The following is a 21,077-nucleotide window of genomic DNA, read 5'->3' on the forward strand; positions in this document are numbered from 1 at the left end:
CAGTATGTGCCTGCAAGGGTCCCTCTCCACCTCCGGGCCCCAGTACAGTTACACAGGCTGTATGTCCGCCCGTTTTCGTGCCTGCTTATGGCTGCTCAAGGTCATTTTATTGAGCTCTGCAGCCACTATTCCATGATGTGACCAGTTTAACATGCTCAATCTGCTGGAAGGTCTTTAAACATCCAAATAATTTTATTTTTTTTATTTTTCTTCCCCAGATTTGTTGTGGATTAGATTTGACCATAAAATCTGATTCGGAACCAAATCGATTCAGCAAAAATTTAAAGTGTAAAGTGTTCGAACGCCCCCAACTGCCCTGAAAGTACATCTACGACACTCTCAGGCCTCCAACAGTTTATTAATATTTGTAAAACACAGTGAATATAATTACAGTTTCTCTAATTCATGAGTTCTCTGATGTAAAACAAGATTACCTTTTTGTATAAAACGTTTCTCACACAGTGAACATGAATACGGCTTCTCTCCAGTGTGAACGCTCTCATGTGCCACAAGATTTGATTTTTCTGTAAAGCATTTCTCACAGTGTGAACATGAATATGGCTTCTCTCCTGTGTGAATTCTCTGGTGTTTAACGAGATTTGATTTATTTGTAAAACATTTCCCACATTCTGAACATGAATACGGCTTCTCCCCTGTGTGAATTCTCTGATGTGTAATAAGACTCCCTTTATCTGTAAAGCATTTCCCACATTCTGAACATGAATACGGCTTTACTCCTGTGTGAATTCTCTGATGTGTAATAAGACTCCCTTTATCTGTAAAGCATTTCCCACATTCTGAACATGAAAACAGCTTCTCCCCAGTGTGAATTCTCTGATGTCTAATAAAAATCCATTTATCTGTGAAGGTCTCCTCACATTCTGAACATGAAAATAGCATTTCTCCAGTATGAATTCTCTGATGTTTAATAAGATTACTTTTCTTTGTAAAGCATTTCCCACATACTGAACATGAAAATGGCTTCACCCCTGTGTGAATTCGCTCATGTTTAACAAGCTGTGATTTATTTGTGAAACATTTCTCACATTCTGAACATGAATACGGCTTCTCCCCTGTGTGAATTTTCTGATGTGAAATAAGACTCGCTTTAACTGTAAAGCATTTCCCACATTCTGAACATGAAAATGGCTTCACCCCTGTGTGAATTTTCTGATGTGAAATAAGCCTCCCTTTCCGTGTAAAGCATTTCCCACATTCTGAACATGAAAATGGCTTCTCTCCTGTGTGAATTCTCTGATGTCTAATAAGATGCCCGTTATCTGTGAAGGACTTCTCACATTCTGAACACGAAAATGGCTTTTCTCCTGTGTGAATTCTCTCATGTATGACAAATTTTGATTTACTTGTAAAGCATTTCCCACATTCTGAACAGGAGTATGGCTTTTCTCCTTTGCGCTTTCTTTGTGTCTGAGCTGAGCTTTTAGTAAATTGCTTGTCACACTGAAATCTTGTATCCACTTTGTCACCTGGAATTGTGGTAATAATGTGAGATTGCTCAGGAGAGGATTCCTCATGGTTAGGAGGATTATAAGAAAGTGAAGTGCTGTGAAGTCCAGGAGGTGCAGGAAGGGTGATGAGGTTTTCTCCATTAGATTCCTTCCTGATATCTTCTTTTGTACAATTTAGTGATAAACCGTTATTCTCACAAGGATTTCCTATAAGAATGAAAGACAGAAAAAAATCACATCTAATCTACCACACAAAAGACATATCGACATTTATTTCATGGAGCTCACAATGAAGACCCTCGTCAGTGAAAGTACCGGTAATAAAGAAGACAACTACATGCCATAACATTAACACAATGATGGGTAAAGTGAATAACACTTATAAACTGGTGACATTGGCACAAGTCGGGGGGGGGCAGAGATAAGGGAGGAAATAAATTGTTCTTAAAGGGAACCTGTCATCAGGATTTACCCCTTAATGTACCACCAGTGCCATTTCACTCTCGTAGCAAGCTTCCTATCATGCCCTTAGTGTAGAAAAGTGTCCAAGCAATTTACAATGGAGTTTTAATATTTCGTTACTGTCAGGAAATATTAATGTCAGGAAAATGTTCTTCCATATTTGCCTGACATAGATATTCACCCCCCCTCCCTTATTCCCCTCACTTGTCAGCACCAAGCTGTTCCCTTTGGCTCAGCACAAAAGTCCCAATTAACACACGCCTGAGAAATAGCTTACACAAACAAATGCTAGCCGAGGAGTGTTATAACTTCGTTAGGAAGCAAGCATCTTGTCCCTGAAAGACGCAGGAGGTAATTAAAACGCAGGCTTGCACTAATTTGCGTGTAACCGTGAGGCTGCTTCCCGAGCATCAAAGGAAAATTTGTAGCCACGCTGACTCCGAAACAAAATATAAAATATTGTAAGGTCCATGCGTCCGACATAACGGGACCTATATCTTTAGAGATAGAATCAACAAGGGAATGATTGGGATATTTTTCTGGCACCGAAAAACGCTGCCTAGAGCTGTAGCACAAAAACACCAGTATAGCAGCCTGCAGCTATGCGATGTGTGGTCTCTAAATGAAGATAAAGACATAAGGGAAAAAATGGCGTAGTTTGCATGCTTCTGTGATCAACGAGCGATGAGTAATTGCAGAAGTTAGCGTTTTTAATAAAAATGTACAGGCTGGAGACCGGCCCACATGTCATCACAGGGGGCGTGTGGCCAGATCTCCCTTTAGGTATAAAGAGAACTCATGGACATTACAGACTCACTTATTGCCAGGGGGGAATAAGAATTATAAGCAACGGGTCCTGTTCAATAACAGCATAATCAAACTGGGGAGCCCCTCCTCCACCTATACTGAGTCATCACAGCAAACTTTATAGTGTACGTTTCACCTTTTTATCCTGTTTATTTTATTTAACTGCTTATGTATTTTTAATGTCTCCTTTTTAACATACTTGTATACATTTTTCTTAAACACTGACTCCCTTTTGGATTGAATATAAAATTTAATAGTCCTGTTTCTTTTGTTCTGTAATCGTTCCCTTCCCCAAAGCCGTGTACGCTACCAAAACGCAGGCGTCCGGCCAGGCCTGCCTGTATTATATTTCAAACTCGGGCCAGTGGTGGCAGAGAATAATAATAATAATTGGGATATTGTGAAGCGGACAGTGACGGTACGGAGGGCGTAAACACGGATTCCATGCTTTGGAACCCAGAGGTGTGACGCCATACGCTCACTGGTCGCTTGCCCATATCCATGCAACGAGTAGTCTGGATCGTGTGCTTGCGATTCTGGACAAAATACTGATAGCGTGACGGCATGGTGAGATATCGCGTGATCTCCCCGGTGTCGTCGCTGTCTGGAATCCCTGACAATTGCCGTATGCAAATGAGATTGACTAGTCACAAAGGCGGCCCTACATCCACAAGTAGTCGACCTCGAGCCCCCGTAATAATGTCTATAGCACACCTAAGGGCATGATAGGAAACCTTAGAAAAAGACTGAAATAGCACTGAAGGCACATTAAGGGGGTAAATCCTAATTACAGTCTCACTTTAAAGAGGACTTGTCACTTGCTAGAAAACAAAAAATGGAGTTAAATACCTTGTAAAATCCTTGAGCTCTGCTAATTCTGCTCTTTTCTGTTCTGTGCTTACTCCATTGCAGAGATATTCACATTTGTTCCTCCTGGAGCGCACTATGTGAAATCTCCGAGTTCTTCAGTTATCTCTAGAGACAAGTGCTTTTTCCAGTCTTCCCAGATGCCGAGCTGTGATTAGCAACATCTGGGAAGGGTGAAAGCGAATGTCCCCAAAGCAGACTCTGAAGAAAGCCCAGCTGGACTGCAAAGTAGAGATGTCACATAGTGCACTCCAGAAGGAACAAATCGGAATATCTCTACAATAGAGTGACGCAGTGCAAAACGGAAAACAGCGGAAGAATAAGGGGAGCTCAGGGCTTTATACAAGGTATTTAACTAAATTTTTGGAGCAAGTGACAAGTCCTCTTTAAAATTTGTGTTGGAAGCAGGAAAAATGGTCAAACGTATATCAAGGCAACTACCGGATTCTTCGGACTATAAGACGCACCGGCCCATAAGACACACCTAGGTTAAAGAGGAGGAAAAATTTATGCAAAAAATGTGGTCATGATGCCCTGTTATAGGGGAGGGGGTCTGCTGCTGACACTGGTATTGGGGTAATGTCCCCCAATTCTGTTAATATCCTCCATCCTGGTATGTATGGCCCCTCCTTCCTGGTATACGTGGCCCCCATCCCCATCCTGGAATGCATGCCACCCGTTGATCCCCCATCCTGGTATACATGGCACCCCTTGATCCCCCATCCTGGTATGCATGGCACCCCTCGATCCCCCATCCAGGTATTCATGGCACCCCTTTGATCTACCATCCTGGTATGCATGGCACCCCTCATCCCCATCCTAGTATTAACGGCACCCCTTGATCCCCCATCCTGGTATACATGGCACCCATTTATCCCCCATCCTGGTATACATGGAACTCCTTGATCCCCCATCCTGGTATTCATAGCACCCCTTGATCCTCCATTCTGGTATGCATGGCACCCCTTGATCCCCCATCCTGGTATGCATGGCACTCCTTGATCCCCCATCCTGGTATGCATGGCACCCCTTGATCCCCCATCCTGGTATGTATTGCACCCCTTGATCCCCATCCTGGTATGTTTGGCAACCCTTGAGCCCCCATCACGCTGCCTACAAAAAAAACAAAAAACAATCGTACTCCCCTCCTCTCTCCTCAAGCGCTGTCCCGCTCTGCTGCCAAGACTCTCACTGTGTAAGCCGCGCATGGCGTCCCTGCCATGTGCCCTCACACAGTGTGAGATGCTGTGCAGGAATAGTCACTGCTCCCCGCGCCGGGACTCTGTGCGTGGGGAGCAGTGACCATTCATTCTCTTCAATAGCCTACACACTGTACAACAGCGCGGCTCCAGCTGCGGCCGGCAGCCCGCTATTAAAGACCATGAATATTCACTACAACCCATGGGAGTGCCGGCTATTAAGGAAAATGATTATTAATTGCTCTCTACACCCATGGGAGTGGGGAGCAGGGAATATTCATTTTCTGTAGTAGCGGGCACAGCATAGGCAGCAGCAGGCGCCTTATTATCACCCATCCTGCTATGTATGGCACCCCTTGAGCACCCATCCTGGTATGTATGGCACCCTTAAAGTCTGTGCATGCCTTATTGTTAGGAACTGCCGGGTTTCCTCCATCGGTTCACCTTTACAGGAGGCAAATGGAGGACACAAGGAAGGGAGTCTATATATGATAACCGTATAGTCACTTCTCAGTCTCAGGGTGGACGGTCGTTTTATCACTCAACTTGTGCAACTCATGAAGAGAATATAATTTAATAATAATAGAAGAATAAAGTTGATGAAGTTATGTAATAAGATGACAAATAAAACTCATCCCCCACAAAAACCTCCTCATACAGCGAGGTCAGTAATGAGAAATAGAAGATGGCTCCTGGAATTCAACAACGAAAGAAAATTCTCCTGGTCTATATGTTACGATGTAACACCTCTGGAACGCTTCAACGGATCCCCCTGATTCTGAGACTGTTTTTTCGTGACATATTGTACTTCATGATAGCCGTAAAATTTCTTTGATATCACTTGCGTTTATTTGTGAAAAAAATCTGAAATTTGGCGAAAATTTTGGAAATTTGAATCTTCATGCCCATAAATCAGAGAGATGTGTCACACAAAATAGTTAATAAATATCATTTCCCACATGTCTACTTATCATCAGCACAATTTTGTAACCGAAATGCTTTGTTTTTTTTATTAGGGAGTAGTGTTGAGCGATACCTTCCGATATCGGGAAATATCGGATCGGATTGGATCGGACCAATACTCAAAAAGTATCGGATATCGCCGATTCCGGTACCGGAAGCCAATGCAAGTCAATGGGACACTAATATCGGAATGAAAATAAACCCTTTCTTTCCTTGTAGGTTAATTCTACATGAAGGAAAACAACTAAGAATAATGTAGAATGACATGAAAAGCCGGCAATTCAGCAGCGGCATTCACCGGTACCCGACAATTTACAACAGAAAGAATAGAGCTGCACACATAGATTAGATAGATAGAAACATGTCAGTCACATATATATGAAGTACAGTGATAGTGTTGATTACTGTACTTGTCATTTAGTGTTAAAATAAAGGATTTATTAAAAAAAAATTGGCGTGGGGTTCCCCGTAATTTTAGGTTCTAGCGGAGGTTAAGCAGACGGCTGGGGAAGATGTTTGAAGCCTGGGAAGGGGGTAATACCCACGGAGCTTCCCAGGCTACTAATATCAGCCCCCAGCTGAATACCTAGCCTTTACTAGCTATTAAAATGGGGGACCCCAAAAAAATGACGTGGGGTCCCCCCTATTTTATTAGCTAGCAAAGGCTAGGCAGACAGCTGGGGGCTGATATTAATAGCCCAGGAAGGGAGCCATGAATATTGGCCCCCTCCCAGGCTAGAAACAGCAGCCGTCAGCCGCCCCAGAAATGGCGCATCCATAGGATGCGCCAACTCTGGCACTTAGCCTCGCTCTTCCCACTGCCCTGTAGCGGTGGCAGTGGGGTAATAGGGCTGGGGTTGATGTCAGCTTATAATGCCAGCTGACATCAAGCCCAGGTTAGTAATGGAGAGGCGTCTATAAGACACCCCCATTACTAACCCCATAGTCAAAGTTAAAAAAACCCCCACAAACACCCAGAATAAAGTCCTTTAATTGAAATAAACACACAATAAAAGTAAAATAAACCAACCTCATCCTTACCTTTCCATGGTTCCCACGACAGCTTCAGCTCTGCTACATTCACACGACAGGCTGGATCGCAACAGAACGCTGCCATCCAGCTTGCCATGCCGCAGAGACTGAGAAGTGCAGGCATGCTTGCGCTCCTCAGTGTCTCGCTGTGACGGCATCCAGATGAGCCGAGGTCATGTCCAATGAACTCAGCTCACCTCATGCACGTCACTGACAGCGTGGGAGAATTCTCCTGCACTCAGCGCTTGAGCTTCAGCTGGAATGGGCGTGACGGTAAGTATGGTTTAATTTAGAACATTAAAGAATTGTGGGTTTATTTCAATTAAAGGACTTTATTCTGGGTGTTTGTGTTTTTTTTAACTTTGACTATGGGGTTAGTAATGGGGGTGTCTTATAGACGCCTCTCCATTACTAACCTGGGCTTGATGTCAGCTGGCATTATAAGCTGACATCAACCCCAGCCCTATTACCACACTACCACCGCTACAGGGCAGTGGGAAGAGCGAAGCTAAGTGCCAGAATTGGCGCATCCTATGGATGCGCCATTTCTGGGGCGGCTGACGGCTGGTGTTTCTAGCCTGGGAGGGGGCCAATATTCATGGCACCCTTCCTGGGCTATTAATATCATCCTCCAGCTGTCTGCCTAGCCTTTGCTAGCTATTAAAATAGGGGGGGAACCCATGTCATTTTTCTGGGGGTCCCCCATTTTAATAGCTAGTAAAGGCTAGGTATTCAGCTGGGGGCTGATATTAGTAGCCTGGGAAGCTCCGTGGGTATTACCCCCTTCCCAGGCTTCAAACATCTGCCCCAGAAGTCTGCTTAACCTCCGCTAGAAACTAAAACTATATATGTGACTGACCTGTTTCTATCTATCTAATCTATGTGTGAAGCTCTATTCTTTCTGTTCTAAATTGTCGGGTACCGCTGCTGAATTGCCGGCCGGCTTTTTTAAAGAGACGGTGCATGAAAACACTATTATTTTTTTTAATAAATCCTTTATACTAAATGACAAGTACAGTAAGCAACACTGTCACTGTACTTCTTATATATGTGACTGACATATTTCTATCTATCTAATCCATCTGTGATGCTCTATTCTTTCTGTTGCATATTGTCGGGTACCGGTGTATACCGCTGCTGAATTGCCGGCCGGCTTTTTTAAAGAGACGGTGCATGAAAACACTATTATTTTTTTAAATAAATCCTTTAACACTAAATGACAAGTACAGTAAGCTGAGCGCTGCCATCCAGCTTGTCATCCTTCAGAGACACTGCAGAGCAGGCATTATGGGAACTTCCGATTCCGGTATTCGATATTCTAAAAGTATCGGAACTCCGATACCACGAATATCGGTCGATACCCGATATTTCAGTATCGGAATGCTCAACACTATTAGTGAGCTATAAGGGTTAAAAGTTGACCAGCGATTTCTCATTTTTCCAACAAAATTTACAAAACCATTTTTTTAGGGACCACATCACATTTGAAGTCACTTTGAGAGGTCTTTATGACAGAAAATCCCCAAAAGTGACACCATTCTAAAAACTGCACCCCTCAAGGTGCTCAAAACCACATTCAAGAAGTTTATTAACCCTTCACGTGCTTCACAGGAATTTTTGGAATGGGAAAGAAAAAAATGAACATTTTACAAAAATGTTACTTTAGACCCAATTTTTTAAATTTTTCCAGGTGTAACAGGAAAAAATGGACCCCAAAATTTGTTGTACAATTTCCCCTGAGCACGCAGATACCCCATATGTGGGGAAAACCACTGTTTAGGCGCACGGCAGGGCTCGGGAGGGAAGGAGCGCCATTTGAGTTTTTGAATGTAAAATTTGCTTGAATAATTAGCGGACGCCATGCTGCGTTTAGAGAGCCCCTGATGCGCCTAAACAGTGGAAACCCCCAAGTGACACCATTTTGGAAATTAGACCCCTCAGGGAACTTATCTAGATGTGTGGTGAACACCCTTATCCCCCAGGTGCTTCACAGAAGTTTATAACATGGAGCCGTGAAAATAAAATTTTCACATTTTTCCCACAAAAATGTTTTTCATCCCCCAATTTTGCATTTTCATAAGGGTAACATAAGAAATTGCACCATACAACTTGTTGTGCAATCTCTCCTGAGTAAGTTGATACCCCATATGTGGGGGAAAACCACTGCTTGGGCGCACAGCAGGATTCAGAAGGGAAGGAGCACCATTTGACTTTTTGAATGTAAAATTTGCTTGAAAAATTAGCGGACACCATGTTGCGTTTGGAGAGCCCCTGATGTGCCTTAACAGTGGAAACCCCCCACAAGTGACACCATTTTGGAAATTAGACCCCTCAGGGAACTTATCTAGATGTGTGGTGAACACCCTTATCCCTCAGGTACTTCACAGCAGTTTATAACATGAAGCCGTGAAAAAAAAAAAAAAAAACCAAACTTTTTCCACAAAAATGATGTTTTAGCCCCAATTTTTTTATTTTCACAAGGGTAAGAGGAGAAAATAGAACCTAAAAACTGTTGTGCAATTTCTCCTGAGTACGCCGATACCCCATATATGGGGAAAATACAGTGTTTGGGCGCACGTCAGGGTTCAGAAGGGAAGGAGCACTGTGTGACTTTTTGAACGCAAAATTGGCTGGAATCAAGAGAGGACCCCATGTCCCATTTCGTGAGCCCCTGATGCGCCTAAACAGTGGAAACCCCCCACAACTGACTCCATTTTGGAATGTAGACCCCTCAAGGATTTCATCAAGGGGTATAGTGTACATTTTGAACCCAGAGGTAAAACAGAATTTGATGAGATTAGTTCATCATATTGAATTTGTTGTCATTAGTCGTGAGCGCAAGTGCTCGCTACTTGAGTTTGCATCAGGTACTCGGATATGCACCATGTATCACGGGTGCTCGAGTGACATGCTCGAGTCCCTGCCCCGCATGTTTCATGGTTGTTAGACACCCAAAAAAAACATGTGGGAATTGCTTGTGCATGGCAGGCGATCCCAGCAACGTTTTTTTTTGGCCGCGAAGCATATGGAGCAGAGACTCGAGCATGTCACTCGAACACCCACAATATTCAGTGCATACAAAAGCACCCGATGCAAACTCAAGTAGCAAGCACTTGCGCTCAACACTGGTCGCCATATCGTCATCATTTTTTTTCTTTACTTTTGAAAAAATCCCAACCCTAACCCCAACCCTAATCCAACCCCAACCCTAATCCTAACCGCAACCCCAGCCGCAACCCTAACCCTAGCCCAACCCTAACCCTAGAGTTTATTTTTTTACACCGTTCCTCGTGTGGTATAAGTGATTAGACGACTTTATTCTTCGGGCCGGTGCGATTACAGCGATACCAGATTCATATCAGATTTTTATGATTGACAGCTGTCACACACTAAAAGACGTTTTTTTTGCAAAGACTAATTTTTGCATTGTCATATTTTGAGAGCTATAATTTTTCCATATTTTGGCCGACAGAGTCATGTGACGGCTTGTTTTTTGCGGGACAAGTTGACGTTTTTATTGGTACCATTTTTGTGCATGTGACATTTTTTGATCGCTTTCTATTCTGAGTTTTGAGAGGCAGAATAAACAAAAAACAGCAATTCCGGAATTGTTTTTATGTGTGGGTGGGGGGGTTTATGCAGCTCCGCGTGTGGTAAAATTGAGCTTTATTCTTCGGGTTACTACGTTTACAGCGGTACGGCATTTATATTGTTTTTTTTATGTTTTGGCGCTTTTACACAATAAAAACTATTTTCTACAAAAAAGTATTTTTTTGTATCGCTTTATTCCGAGAGCTATAACTTTTTTATTTTTCGGCTGATGGAGCTGTATGACGTTTTCAGCGGTAACTTTTTATTTACATTCGTCTTTTTGATCGCGTGTTATTCCATTTTTTGTTTGGCAATATGATGATAAAGAATTGCTTTTTGCTTCGTTTTTTATTTTTTACCGTGTTCATTAAATGGGTTAACTAGCAGGATAGTTTTATAGGTCAGGTCGCTGCGGACGCGGCGATAGCAAATAGGTGTACTTTTATTGTTTTGTTTTTTTCATAATAAATAAATATTATGGGTTCAATATATTTTTATTTTTTGGGGATTTTTTTTTTCATTTTTTTTTTTATATATTTACAATTTTTATTCACTTTCGTATCCTTTTTTTTACTTTTACAAATTGTCCCACTATGGGACTTTCACTTTTTGCAGCCTGATCGGCTGCATGGCATAGAGAGCAGCAGTTCCCTATGACATGCAGACTATCAGCGCTGCACACAGGGGAGACATTACTTTGGTCATGCACTGCGCATGATCAAAGTAACGTCCTGCCCCCTGGCAGCATTGCGGGGGTTAATGTGCAGGGAGCGGTGCCCGACCGCTCCCTGCACATAGCACCGGGTGTCAGCTGCGACAATCAGGCGATCGCCCCGGACTGCTTGTGTGCGGGCACGATCGCCGCACGCGTAATAGTACGTAGCTGGTCCATAAGTCCCAGGGCGCAGCTACGTACTATTACTGACCTCGTCGGAAAAGGGTTAATAACCAGCAAAGGCTAGGCAGACAGCTGTGGGCTTATATTAAGGAATACTAGGAAGGGGCTATGGATATTGGTCCTCTTCTGAGGCTAAAAATATCAGTTCACAGCCGGCCCAGAAATGGCACATCCATAAGATACGTCAATTCTGGAGCTTTACCTCCGCTCTTCCCACTTGCCTTGGTGCGGTGGCAAGTGGTGTAATAGGGATGGAGTTCATGTCAGCCTTGTATTGGCAGCTGACATGAAGCCCAGGTTAGTAATAGAGAGGCATCTAAGACATCCCTATTACTAACCCCATAGTAAAATTGTAAGAAAAGACACCAAACACCCAGAATAAAGTAATGTATTTGTAATAATGACAAAGTCCTTTATTTAAGATTCTTAATTAACCAAAAACAATTATATTTATCCAACGCCTAATCCACTGAAGCCCATGTCTCCTGTAACAAAAATGAAATAATAAAGCAACATAATACTCGCCTGTCCAATGTGATGAAATAATCCAGATTGTCCCAAGACGATCGGATCATTGATAGAACAGTCACTGATGTGATAGCTCTATCTGGCAGCCGGTGATACACTGACAGAAGCGTCATATCTAGTGTTGAGCATTCCGATACTGAAATATCGGGTATCGGACGATATTCGTGGTATCGGAATTCCGATACTTAATTCCGATACTTTTAGAATATCGGATACCGGAATCGGAAGTTCCCATAATGCAATGAGCCAGTTTCATTTTATTCAGCCAATGAGGATCCTAAGAAGTGTGGGCACATCCTGTTAGGCATGTAGGCATGTTAACTAATGGCATGGCTGTGATTGGCTGCTGAAATGATGTCATGATGCATTATAAAAGCCGCCGCCGCCATTTTGAGCTCACTCTGCTGTAAATTCAGTTAGGGATAGGACGCTGTTGTTCTGAGGGACAGTTTTAGCTACCTATTTGCTCTATTCTGCTTTACAAATCGCTGTGCCTTGCAGCGCTAGAGCACAGTTCTCTGTGCGGTTCACCGCTGTCTGCAAGGTCTCTGTGTGTGAGTGCAGCTCACGCTGTAGTGTGTGCTTCAGCCAGGTCTGGTTGTAGTGCGCTCAGCGTGCGTCACTGCCTCATACATTGTCCTTTTTTGCTAATTGATCATTTTTCCTGATTTCTCCTATTAGTGTGGTGGTTCCATCCGTATTCAGCTACATTGGTTCCAAACACACTATATAGGAGTAGATAGAGGAGCCTTTCTGCAGCATTGTGCCCTGCAGCCCCAGCCAGATTAGTATTAGCCTATTTTTTGCAGCCTCATCTATTGCATTGTAGGTTACCTTCCTGCATTGTAATAGCTACAAAAAGTTTGTGATACTATCGGTATTACATCTTTGGGCACATCCAGTGTCTTTTTGTGACAAAAAAAAACTTAAATAAAGTTCACCAAACACTCCACTTTACAGTTGTGTAGGCCACATTAGCTCATATTAAAGTCTAGTCCACACTTTATAAAATTAGTGTTTCTTATACCTGTTAGCAGCTGTTCAGGAATAAGCACACTAAGCCCTTAGTACTTTTCTGCCTATCTTTATCAGTCTACCAAGGAGGCAGGGAGTAAGGCAAGTGGGCGTGGAGTTTCTGCAGGGAGAGGACGTGAGGATTCTGTGCCTGCAGGGAGAGGATGTGGGGATTCTGTGCCTGCTGCGGGCACCAGTGACTCAGCATCCCCCCAGTTTTACCAGGGAACAGTCCTTTATTCGCAGCTTTGTAGGAGCTAGCCGTACCCCACTGCTGCGGGAGGACCAAATTGAAGCCGTTGTCGGATGGATGGCAGCTAACGCATCGACTTCAATTAGTTCCAGATCCTCTCAGGTCCTGAGCACTGAAGAGCACCCATCTGTCTCTTCACCACCTGCCAAATTGCCCAGGCAGTCAGAGAGCCCTGGACAGGAGCCATCTCTACTTCTGTTCTCTGAATCTCTTGGCTTGGAAAGAGGGGGCCAGCCAAGCAGAATTCGAGAATTTGAAGAAGAGGTAGTATGCAGTGATGCGCAACCGTTTTGTCTCTCTGAATCTGAAGAGGCGGGTGGGCCAGTGCCTATGGTCAGCAGCACACCTCAGTACGCATCTGATGATGAGACTCAGGTGCCACTTTCTGGTGCGTAATGTGCTGTCGAGACTACCCAGGAGAAGCAGTTGTTTGAAGAGGGTGGTGTAGATGATGAGGTCCTTGACCCATCATGGCGTGAGGGACAGGAAGGTGGTGGGAGCAGCTCTGAGGAAGAGATTTCCCGAATGTCCCAAAAAGGAGGGAGAGGGAGGGGGCAGACTTGGCTGCCTGTAGCCTCCACTTCGGCACCCATTAGGAGCATGGCTCTTCCAAAATCCAAAGCGGGCGCTCCCAAGACTTGCAGTGCCTGGTCCTTTTTTGACACAGTTGCAGATGACATTTGCTTTGTCAAATGCAAGCTGTGTAATCAGAAGGTTAAAAGAGGGAAAAGTGTCAGCAACCTCAATACCACAAATATGTGGAAACATGTGCGGACCAAGCACGTGGTGGAGTTACAAAAACACACTGAAGACCTAGGCCAACCTACAGCGCCACCTACCACCTCTTCAGCTCGTGTTGTAGCCTCTTCCTCCAGCTCACACACAGCTGGTTCGGCTTTCTCACAGGATCGCCATGGAAGAACCTCTGGCACTGTTGTACAGAGACACAGTGTAATTCCACCCACAGCACCACGTTCCCTGTCATCCTCACACTCCCAGGCCAGTCTACAGCCATCGTTAGCACAGGCATGGTAGAAAAGGTGCCAATACTCGGCAAACCACCCCCAAGCACAGGCTCTGAATGCTGGCATTGCAAAACTACTGGTCCTTGAAATGCTATCATTCAGGTTGGTGGAGACTGACACCTTCCGTAACTTTATGGCATTGGCAGTCCCACAATACAACGTGCCCAGCCGCTTTTATTTCAGCAGGCAAGCCGTCCCTGCCCTGCAACAGCATGTGGAGGGAAAAATTAAACATGTGATACAAAACGCCGTCAGTAGCAAGGTCCACCTGACCACCGATGCGTGGACCAGTAAGCATGGACAGGGACGATACCTTTTACTGCCCATTGGGTAAATGTTGTGGAGCCGGGTACAGATCTTGAGAGTGGCGCTGTACGTGTTCTGCCAACTCCAAAGATTGCAGGAATCCAGTCTGTACACATTGACTCCTCCTCATACTCCAGTTCCTCTGAATCAGCGCTGCAGGAGCCGTCACGGTCTACCTCATCGACCCGTGAACGGTTACCTGTTATGATGACCGATATGAGCACAGCCGTGGCCAAAGGTCAACAGGCCGTATTAAAATTAATTTCTTTGGGGAATCGAAGCCACACAGCGCAGGAGCTCTGGAATGCCATCAAGCAGCAGAGCGACGTGTGGTTTGTGCCAGCGAATCTCCAGCCAGGTATGGTAGTGTGTGACAATGGCAGAAATCTGGTGGCAGCTCTGGGCCTAGGCAACCTCACTCACATCCCATGTCTGGCACATGTGCTCAACTTGGTCGTGCAGAGTTTTTTGAGGGACTATCCGGATCTTGATGCACTGCTGCACAAGGTCTGCATAGAGTGCGCTCACTTGCGGCGTTCCAGCAACGCAAGATCGCGCATTGCAGCTCTGCAGCGCCGATTACGTCTTCTGGAACATCGCATCATATGTGACCTACCCACCAGGTGGAATTCAACGTTACATATGTTGGAGAGGTTGTGTGAGCAGCAGGCAGCAGTAATGGAGTACCAGCTGCAGCAGGCGCAAACAAGTCGCAGTGCGCGCCGTTCACACTTCACCACCACTGAGTGGGCCTCTATGAAGGACATTTGCCACGTTTTGCGTGCCTTCGATTATTCCGGCGGATGGCGAGTGCAGATGATGCACTAGTCAGCATGACTATCCCCCTTATCTGCCTGCTTGAAAAAACACTGCAAGCACTAAGGGAGGAGGTTTTGGAAGAGGTGGAGGATGAGGAGTCACAAATGCCATCTGCTTCTGTACAATCTGCGCAACGTGGTTCCTCACAAAGGCCTAGGCAGGGGACACTTTGTGAGGAGGATGAGGAGGAGTCAATGGAGGAGGAAGACATCTGTCCAGATGAGGGAGGTACACAATGCTCTAGTAGTCAGTATCTAGAGCGAGGGTGGGGTGATGCAGAGCAGGCAGAGATCACGCCTCAAGCAGGGGACAGTGTTTCTTGGCCAGTTGGCAGTCTGCAGCACATGGTTGATTTCATGCTGCAGTGCCTAAGAAACGACCGCCGCATCGCCCACATTCTCAACACGGCTGATTATTGGGTGTCCACCCTCCTAGATCCTCGCTACCGGGACAACTTACAAAGCCTCATAACACCGTTGAACCGGGAGCGTAAAATGCGGGAGTACCAAGATGCACTGGTGCATTCCATCATGTTCTCCATTTCAACCGAGAGCAGTGTCGCTAGTGCTTTACAAAGCAGCTCAGTGTGTCGAGGCAGTGGAGGAAGCTCTGCACAAAGAGGGAGCAGAAGCAGCGCCTCAGCACAAGGCAAGACCAGTATGGCTAAAATGTGGCAAAGTTTTGTGTCCCCGCCGCCACAAATGTCTACACAATCACAGACGGCTCCAGTCAGCAGGAGGCAACGTTTCCGTCAGATGGTGACAGACTACATGTCTTGCCCTCTCAGTTTACTCCCAGACGGCTCTTCCCCCTTCAAGTTTTGGGTCTCTAAGCTGGATACATGGCCAGAGCTTAGCCAGTATGCATTGGAGGTGCTAGCTTGCCCTGCTGCTAGTGTATTATCGGAACGCGTCTTTAGTGCCGCAGGTGGTGTACTAACAGACGGTCGCATGCGCCTATACTCTGATAACGTTGACCGGCTTTTCTGAAAATGAACAAGGCCTGGATCTCGCATGAATTTGCCAGTCCTCTTCCAGAATAAATAATTGGTTGGCAACAGTATCCAGGTCTCCTGTTGTGTTCATGTTTCTACCACCTGAACTGTAATCCCTGAGCTCCAACACCGCCAGTTGCTGCTCAGAAGTGCCGTCTGCACAGTCAACACTTGCTCCAGTGTTATTGGGGTTCAGTAACGTCAGCTAATCCCCAGCTGTGTGTCCGGCAAATTCTCCTGCTCTGTCCACATCCACTGTACTACTAATTTAAAACTTGCTCCAATTAGACCTCTGGCTCCTCTGTTTTTAGTAATTACCCTGGGCTCCAACACCGTTAGTTGCTGCTCAGAAGTACATTCTGCACAGTCAACGCTTGCTCCAGTGTTATTGGGGTTCAGTAACGTCAGCTGATCCCCAGCTGTGTGTCCGGCAAATTCTCCTGCTCTGTCCACATCCACTGTACTACAGATTTAAAATTTGCTCCAATTACACCTCTGGCTCCTCTGTTTTTAGTATTATCCCTGAGCTCCAACACCGCCAGTTGGCGCTCAAAAGTGCCGTCTGCACAGTCAACACTTGCTGCCGCGTTCTTGGGGTTCAGTAACGTCAGCTGTTCCCCTGCTGTGTGTACGGCAATTTATCCTGCTCTATCCACATTCACACTACTACAGATTTTAAAGTTGCTCCATTTAGGCCTCTGGCTCCTCTGTTTTCAGTATTATCCCTGAGCTCCAACACCGCCAGTTGGCGCTCAGAAGTGCCGTCTGCACAGTCAACACTTGCAGCCGTGTTATTGGGGTTCAGTAACGTCAGCTGTTCCCCTGCTGTGTGTACGGCAATTTATCCTGCTCTGTCCACATTCACACTACTACAGATTTTAAAGTTGCTCCAATTAGGCCTCTGGCTCCACTCTGTTTTCAGAATTATCCCTGAGCTCCAACACCGCCAGCTGTTTCCCAGCAGTGTCTTTGGCACAGGTAATCCCTCCTGCCCAGCCTGGTTCCAGCACGCCAGCTGTTTCCGGGTAGTGTCAACGTCACTTTGCCTCCAATACGTTGTCCTGTCGTGTTGCGGTCGGGTTAGCCGACTCTATGGTGCCTGCAGTTTAGGTGACTCCTATGTGGGCTGCGGGATCTGGCAATGAAGGCTGGTTCCATAGTGCCAATAGGACAAGCACCCCCTGTAGAACTGTGGGTTTCGGTAACTGCGGCCGGCTCGCGGCCTTGCAACTTTTTTTTTCATGGGTACCTTCTGCTACCCATCCGAGTTCCAGTGCCGTCAGCTGGTTCTCGGCAGTGCCTTTGGCTTAGGTGCCTCCTTCTCGGTATCCAAGTTCCACCAACGCCTGCTGGTCCTTGGTAGTGCTTTCTGGCACAGGTACCTCCTGCTTAGTAACCGGGTTCCAGTACCGTCAGCTGGTCCTCGGTAGTTCCATTGGCTCTTGTACCTTCTGCTACCCATCCGGGTTCCAGTACCGTCAGCTGGTTCTCGGCAGTGTCTTTGGCACGGGTACTCCCTCCTGCCCAGCCTGGTTCCAGCACGCCAGCTGTTTCCGGGTAGTGTCAACGTCACTTTGCCTCCAATACGTTGTCCTGTCATGTTGCGGTCGGGTTAGCTGACTCTATGGTGCCTGCATTTTAGGTGACTCCTGTGTGGGCTGGGGGATCTGGCAATGAAGGCTGGTTCCATAGTGCCAATAGGACAAGCACCACCTGTAGGACTGTGGGTTTCGGTAACTGCGGCCGGCTCGCGGCCTTGCAGATTTTTTTTTTCATGGGTACCTTCTGCTACCCATCCGAGTTCCAGTACCGTCAGCTGGTTCTCGGCAGTGCCTTTGGCTTAGGTGCCTCCTTCTTGGTATCCAAGTTCCACCAACGTCTGCTGGTCCTTGGTAGTGCTTTCTGGCACAGGTACCTCCTGCTTAGTAACCGAGTTCCAGTACCGTCAGCTGGTCCTCGGTAGTTCCATTGGCTCTTGTACCTTCTGCTACCCATCCGGGTTCCAGTACCGTCAGCTGGTTCTCGGCAGTTCCTCAGCCTCCTTGTACCTTCTGCTACATTTCCAAGTTCAAGCTTTTTGAAATGGTTCTTGGTAATCACTCTGGATCTCCCTGACGACGACCCTGAAGACAAGGACCCTGAAGACCACCCCGAAGACGAGGACCCCGAAGACAACGACCCTGAAGACTACCCCAAAGAAGACGAGGACCCTGAAGAAGACGAGGACCCCGAAGACGAGGACCCTGAAGACGAGGATCCTGAAGACCACCCCGAAGAAGACGAGGACCCCGAAGACGACGACCCTGAAGACCACCCCGAAGAAGACGAGGACCCCGAAGACGATGACCCTGAAGACCACCCCGAAGAAGACCGTTCCTCCTCGTGGTGCCCCTGGAAAAGACCTGCTGCTGCAGGCCAAACTGAACGCGGACAAATCCAGTTGTAAATCTTTTGTGACGGGCAGAACGAAAGGTGTAATGTCCAACCTTTTATAGATAACAACTACAGGAATGCCTGTCACAAATAAGAATATGATGAAGAAGAAGAATATGAAGAAGATGAAGAAGTAGAATATGAAGAATGTAAAAAAAAAGAATAATACGAAGAAGGTGAAGAAGAAGAAGATGAAGAAGGTGAAGAAGAAGTTGATGAAAAAGATGCTGATGCTGAGGATGATGAAGGAGAAAGTGTGGGAGAAGTAAAAAAGAAGGTGAAGAGCATGGAAGTAGTGAAACATAAATGTCTGACAAAATCTAAAAATACTTAACATAGTCAATATTTCCGTAACTCAGAACGTCTTTAAAAAAATATTAATTCCTGCTATTCCATTTGATTGGGCTAAACCTCTATGCCTTTATTGTCTCCCCCACCTCCCCCAATACATTCTACATTATTCTTAGTTGTTTTCCTTCATGTAGAATTAACCTACAAGGAAAGAAAGGGTTTATTTTCATTCCGATATTTGTGTCCCATTGACTTGCATTGGTTTCCGGTATCGGAATAGGCGATACCCGATATTTTTTGGGTATCAGCCCGATCCAATCCGATATTCCTCGATATCGGAAGGTATCGCTCAACACTAGTCATATCTCATTGTATAGCGCTGAGCTGCTGGGAGAGAGGTCACTTGAGTTCATCAGCTGATGAACTCTTGTGACCTCACAGCATTAGCGCTGCATGATCCCGCAGCGCTGTGACCAGCGATAACTATGTTACTGCAGATCAAAGACCCTGCGTGACAGCGCGGGAAACTACTGATGTTCGGGGCCCCGTTCGGGTGCCCGAACACAAACTTTTTTGATGTTCTGGTTTAGTCGGTGAACCCGAACATCAAAACATTCGCTCATCTCTAGTAAACACTTCTTTTGTTTCTGTTTTGGGTTTTGTCTGTTGTCCAGCCATGCTTCTATTTTGCATGCATACCAACTTGATTCCAGTTTAGCTTTAGGTTTCAGCATTGAGTGCAGGTAAGGGTGTGGCCACCTTTTATTTCAGCTGGATATCACATACATAAAGCTTCTCACTAGCTGTGTGTCCATGTTTGGGAGCTGGTGCTGCTCAGCACTAATTCACACAGGATGTTACTATGACGCAGGGTAAGGTTTTAGGTTATGTGCACAGTGTGTGTTTTTGATGCGCTTTTGTGGTATTTGTTTCCACGCGGAAAAGCACCAAAAACGCTAGGTAATCCGTGTGCCAGGTAATGCAATGACAATCCTGAAGTGCTGTGCACATGATCAGGAATTTTCCTGTCAGGATTGTCATTGCGATTAAATCTGCAGCATGTCAATTCTTCTTAGCGTTTCTGCAGCGTTTTACACCCATAGACTTGAATTGAGTCAGTTAAATCTGCATCAAAAACGAAGGTGTAAAAATATTTGCGGATTTGCTGCGGATGTTTGCTGCGTATCTGACTGACTCAATTCAAGTCAATGGGTCAAATACGAAGCAAAATCGCACAAATAATGGTACCCGGGTCGGGGAAGAAGACTACTCTTCCCATCTTCCGACCGCCGCTCCTGCTGATAACAGCGAGAGAAGGCGCGGCTGAGGAGAGAAGTAGTCTCATCAGCCAGCGTCTGTATGCGGTGTTAAAATAAAAAAAGAAAAAGAAAGCAAAAATCTATATTAAAATAAAAACACCTTTAATACTCACCTGTCTGCCGTCCTCCCGATGTCCCCGGGCGGCCAGATCACCCGGCGATACACTGACAGGAGTGTGATCGTTCCCGACAGTGTACATCGCTGCGCTGCCGGGACTGAGTTCAACTGAGTTCATCAGCTGGAGATCAGTTGAAAGCTCCGGGACCTCATTTACGGCATCGGTGCAGCGTGGAAAATTTCATCGTGGGACACTGGTATTACGTCATGACGGCAGATAGGTGAGGGACTTGGTTGTTTTTTATTTTTTTACAGGAGACGAGGGATTCGGGGATTGGGAGTTAGGTGAGTATACATTTTTGTTTTTTTCATAAGTAAATTATTAAAACCGTGTGGAATTTTATTTAAATAAAAGACGTTATTCTGGCCGTGTCTTTATTGAAAAACTGTCAAAACCCTTTACATTGTGGTTAGTAATGGGGACGTCTTATAGAATTCTCTCCATTACTAACCTGGGCTTCATGTCATTCGCCAATACAAGGCTGACATGAACCCCAACCTTATTACCCACTCGCTACCACTAAACAGCAGTGGGAACAGCGGAGGCTAAGCGCCAGATTTGACGCATCTTATGGATGCGCCATTTCTGGGGCTGCTGAGAGCTGATACTATTAGCCACGGAGGGGGCTAGTATCCATGGCCCTTCCCTGGCTATTAATATCAGCCCGCAGCTGTCTGGTTAGCTTTTT

General features: G+C 45.7%; 1 protein-coding gene across 1 annotated transcript in view; it reads right to left on the reverse strand.

The window, feature by feature from the left end:
* Positions 1 to 345: 345 nt before the first annotated feature.
* LOC141272907 (uncharacterized) overlaps positions 346 to 21,077 on the reverse strand; it is a 37,386-nt gene continuing 16,654 nt past the window's right edge. The window contains exon 9 of the mRNA XM_073684088.1: positions 346 to 1,676. Within this exon, the coding sequence (XP_073540189.1) occupies positions 388 to 1,676 (1,289 nt within the window). The 3' untranslated portion in view covers positions 346 to 387. The remainder of the gene's footprint in view (positions 1,677 to 21,077) is intronic.

This window comes from Phyllobates terribilis, unplaced genomic scaffold (assembly GCF_046119375.1).
Source record: "Phyllobates terribilis strain yellow unplaced genomic scaffold, ASM4611937v1 Scaffold_1__5_contigs__length_1240528914, whole genome shotgun sequence".
NCBI classification, from domain to species: domain Eukaryota; kingdom Metazoa; phylum Chordata; class Amphibia; order Anura; family Dendrobatidae; genus Phyllobates; species Phyllobates terribilis.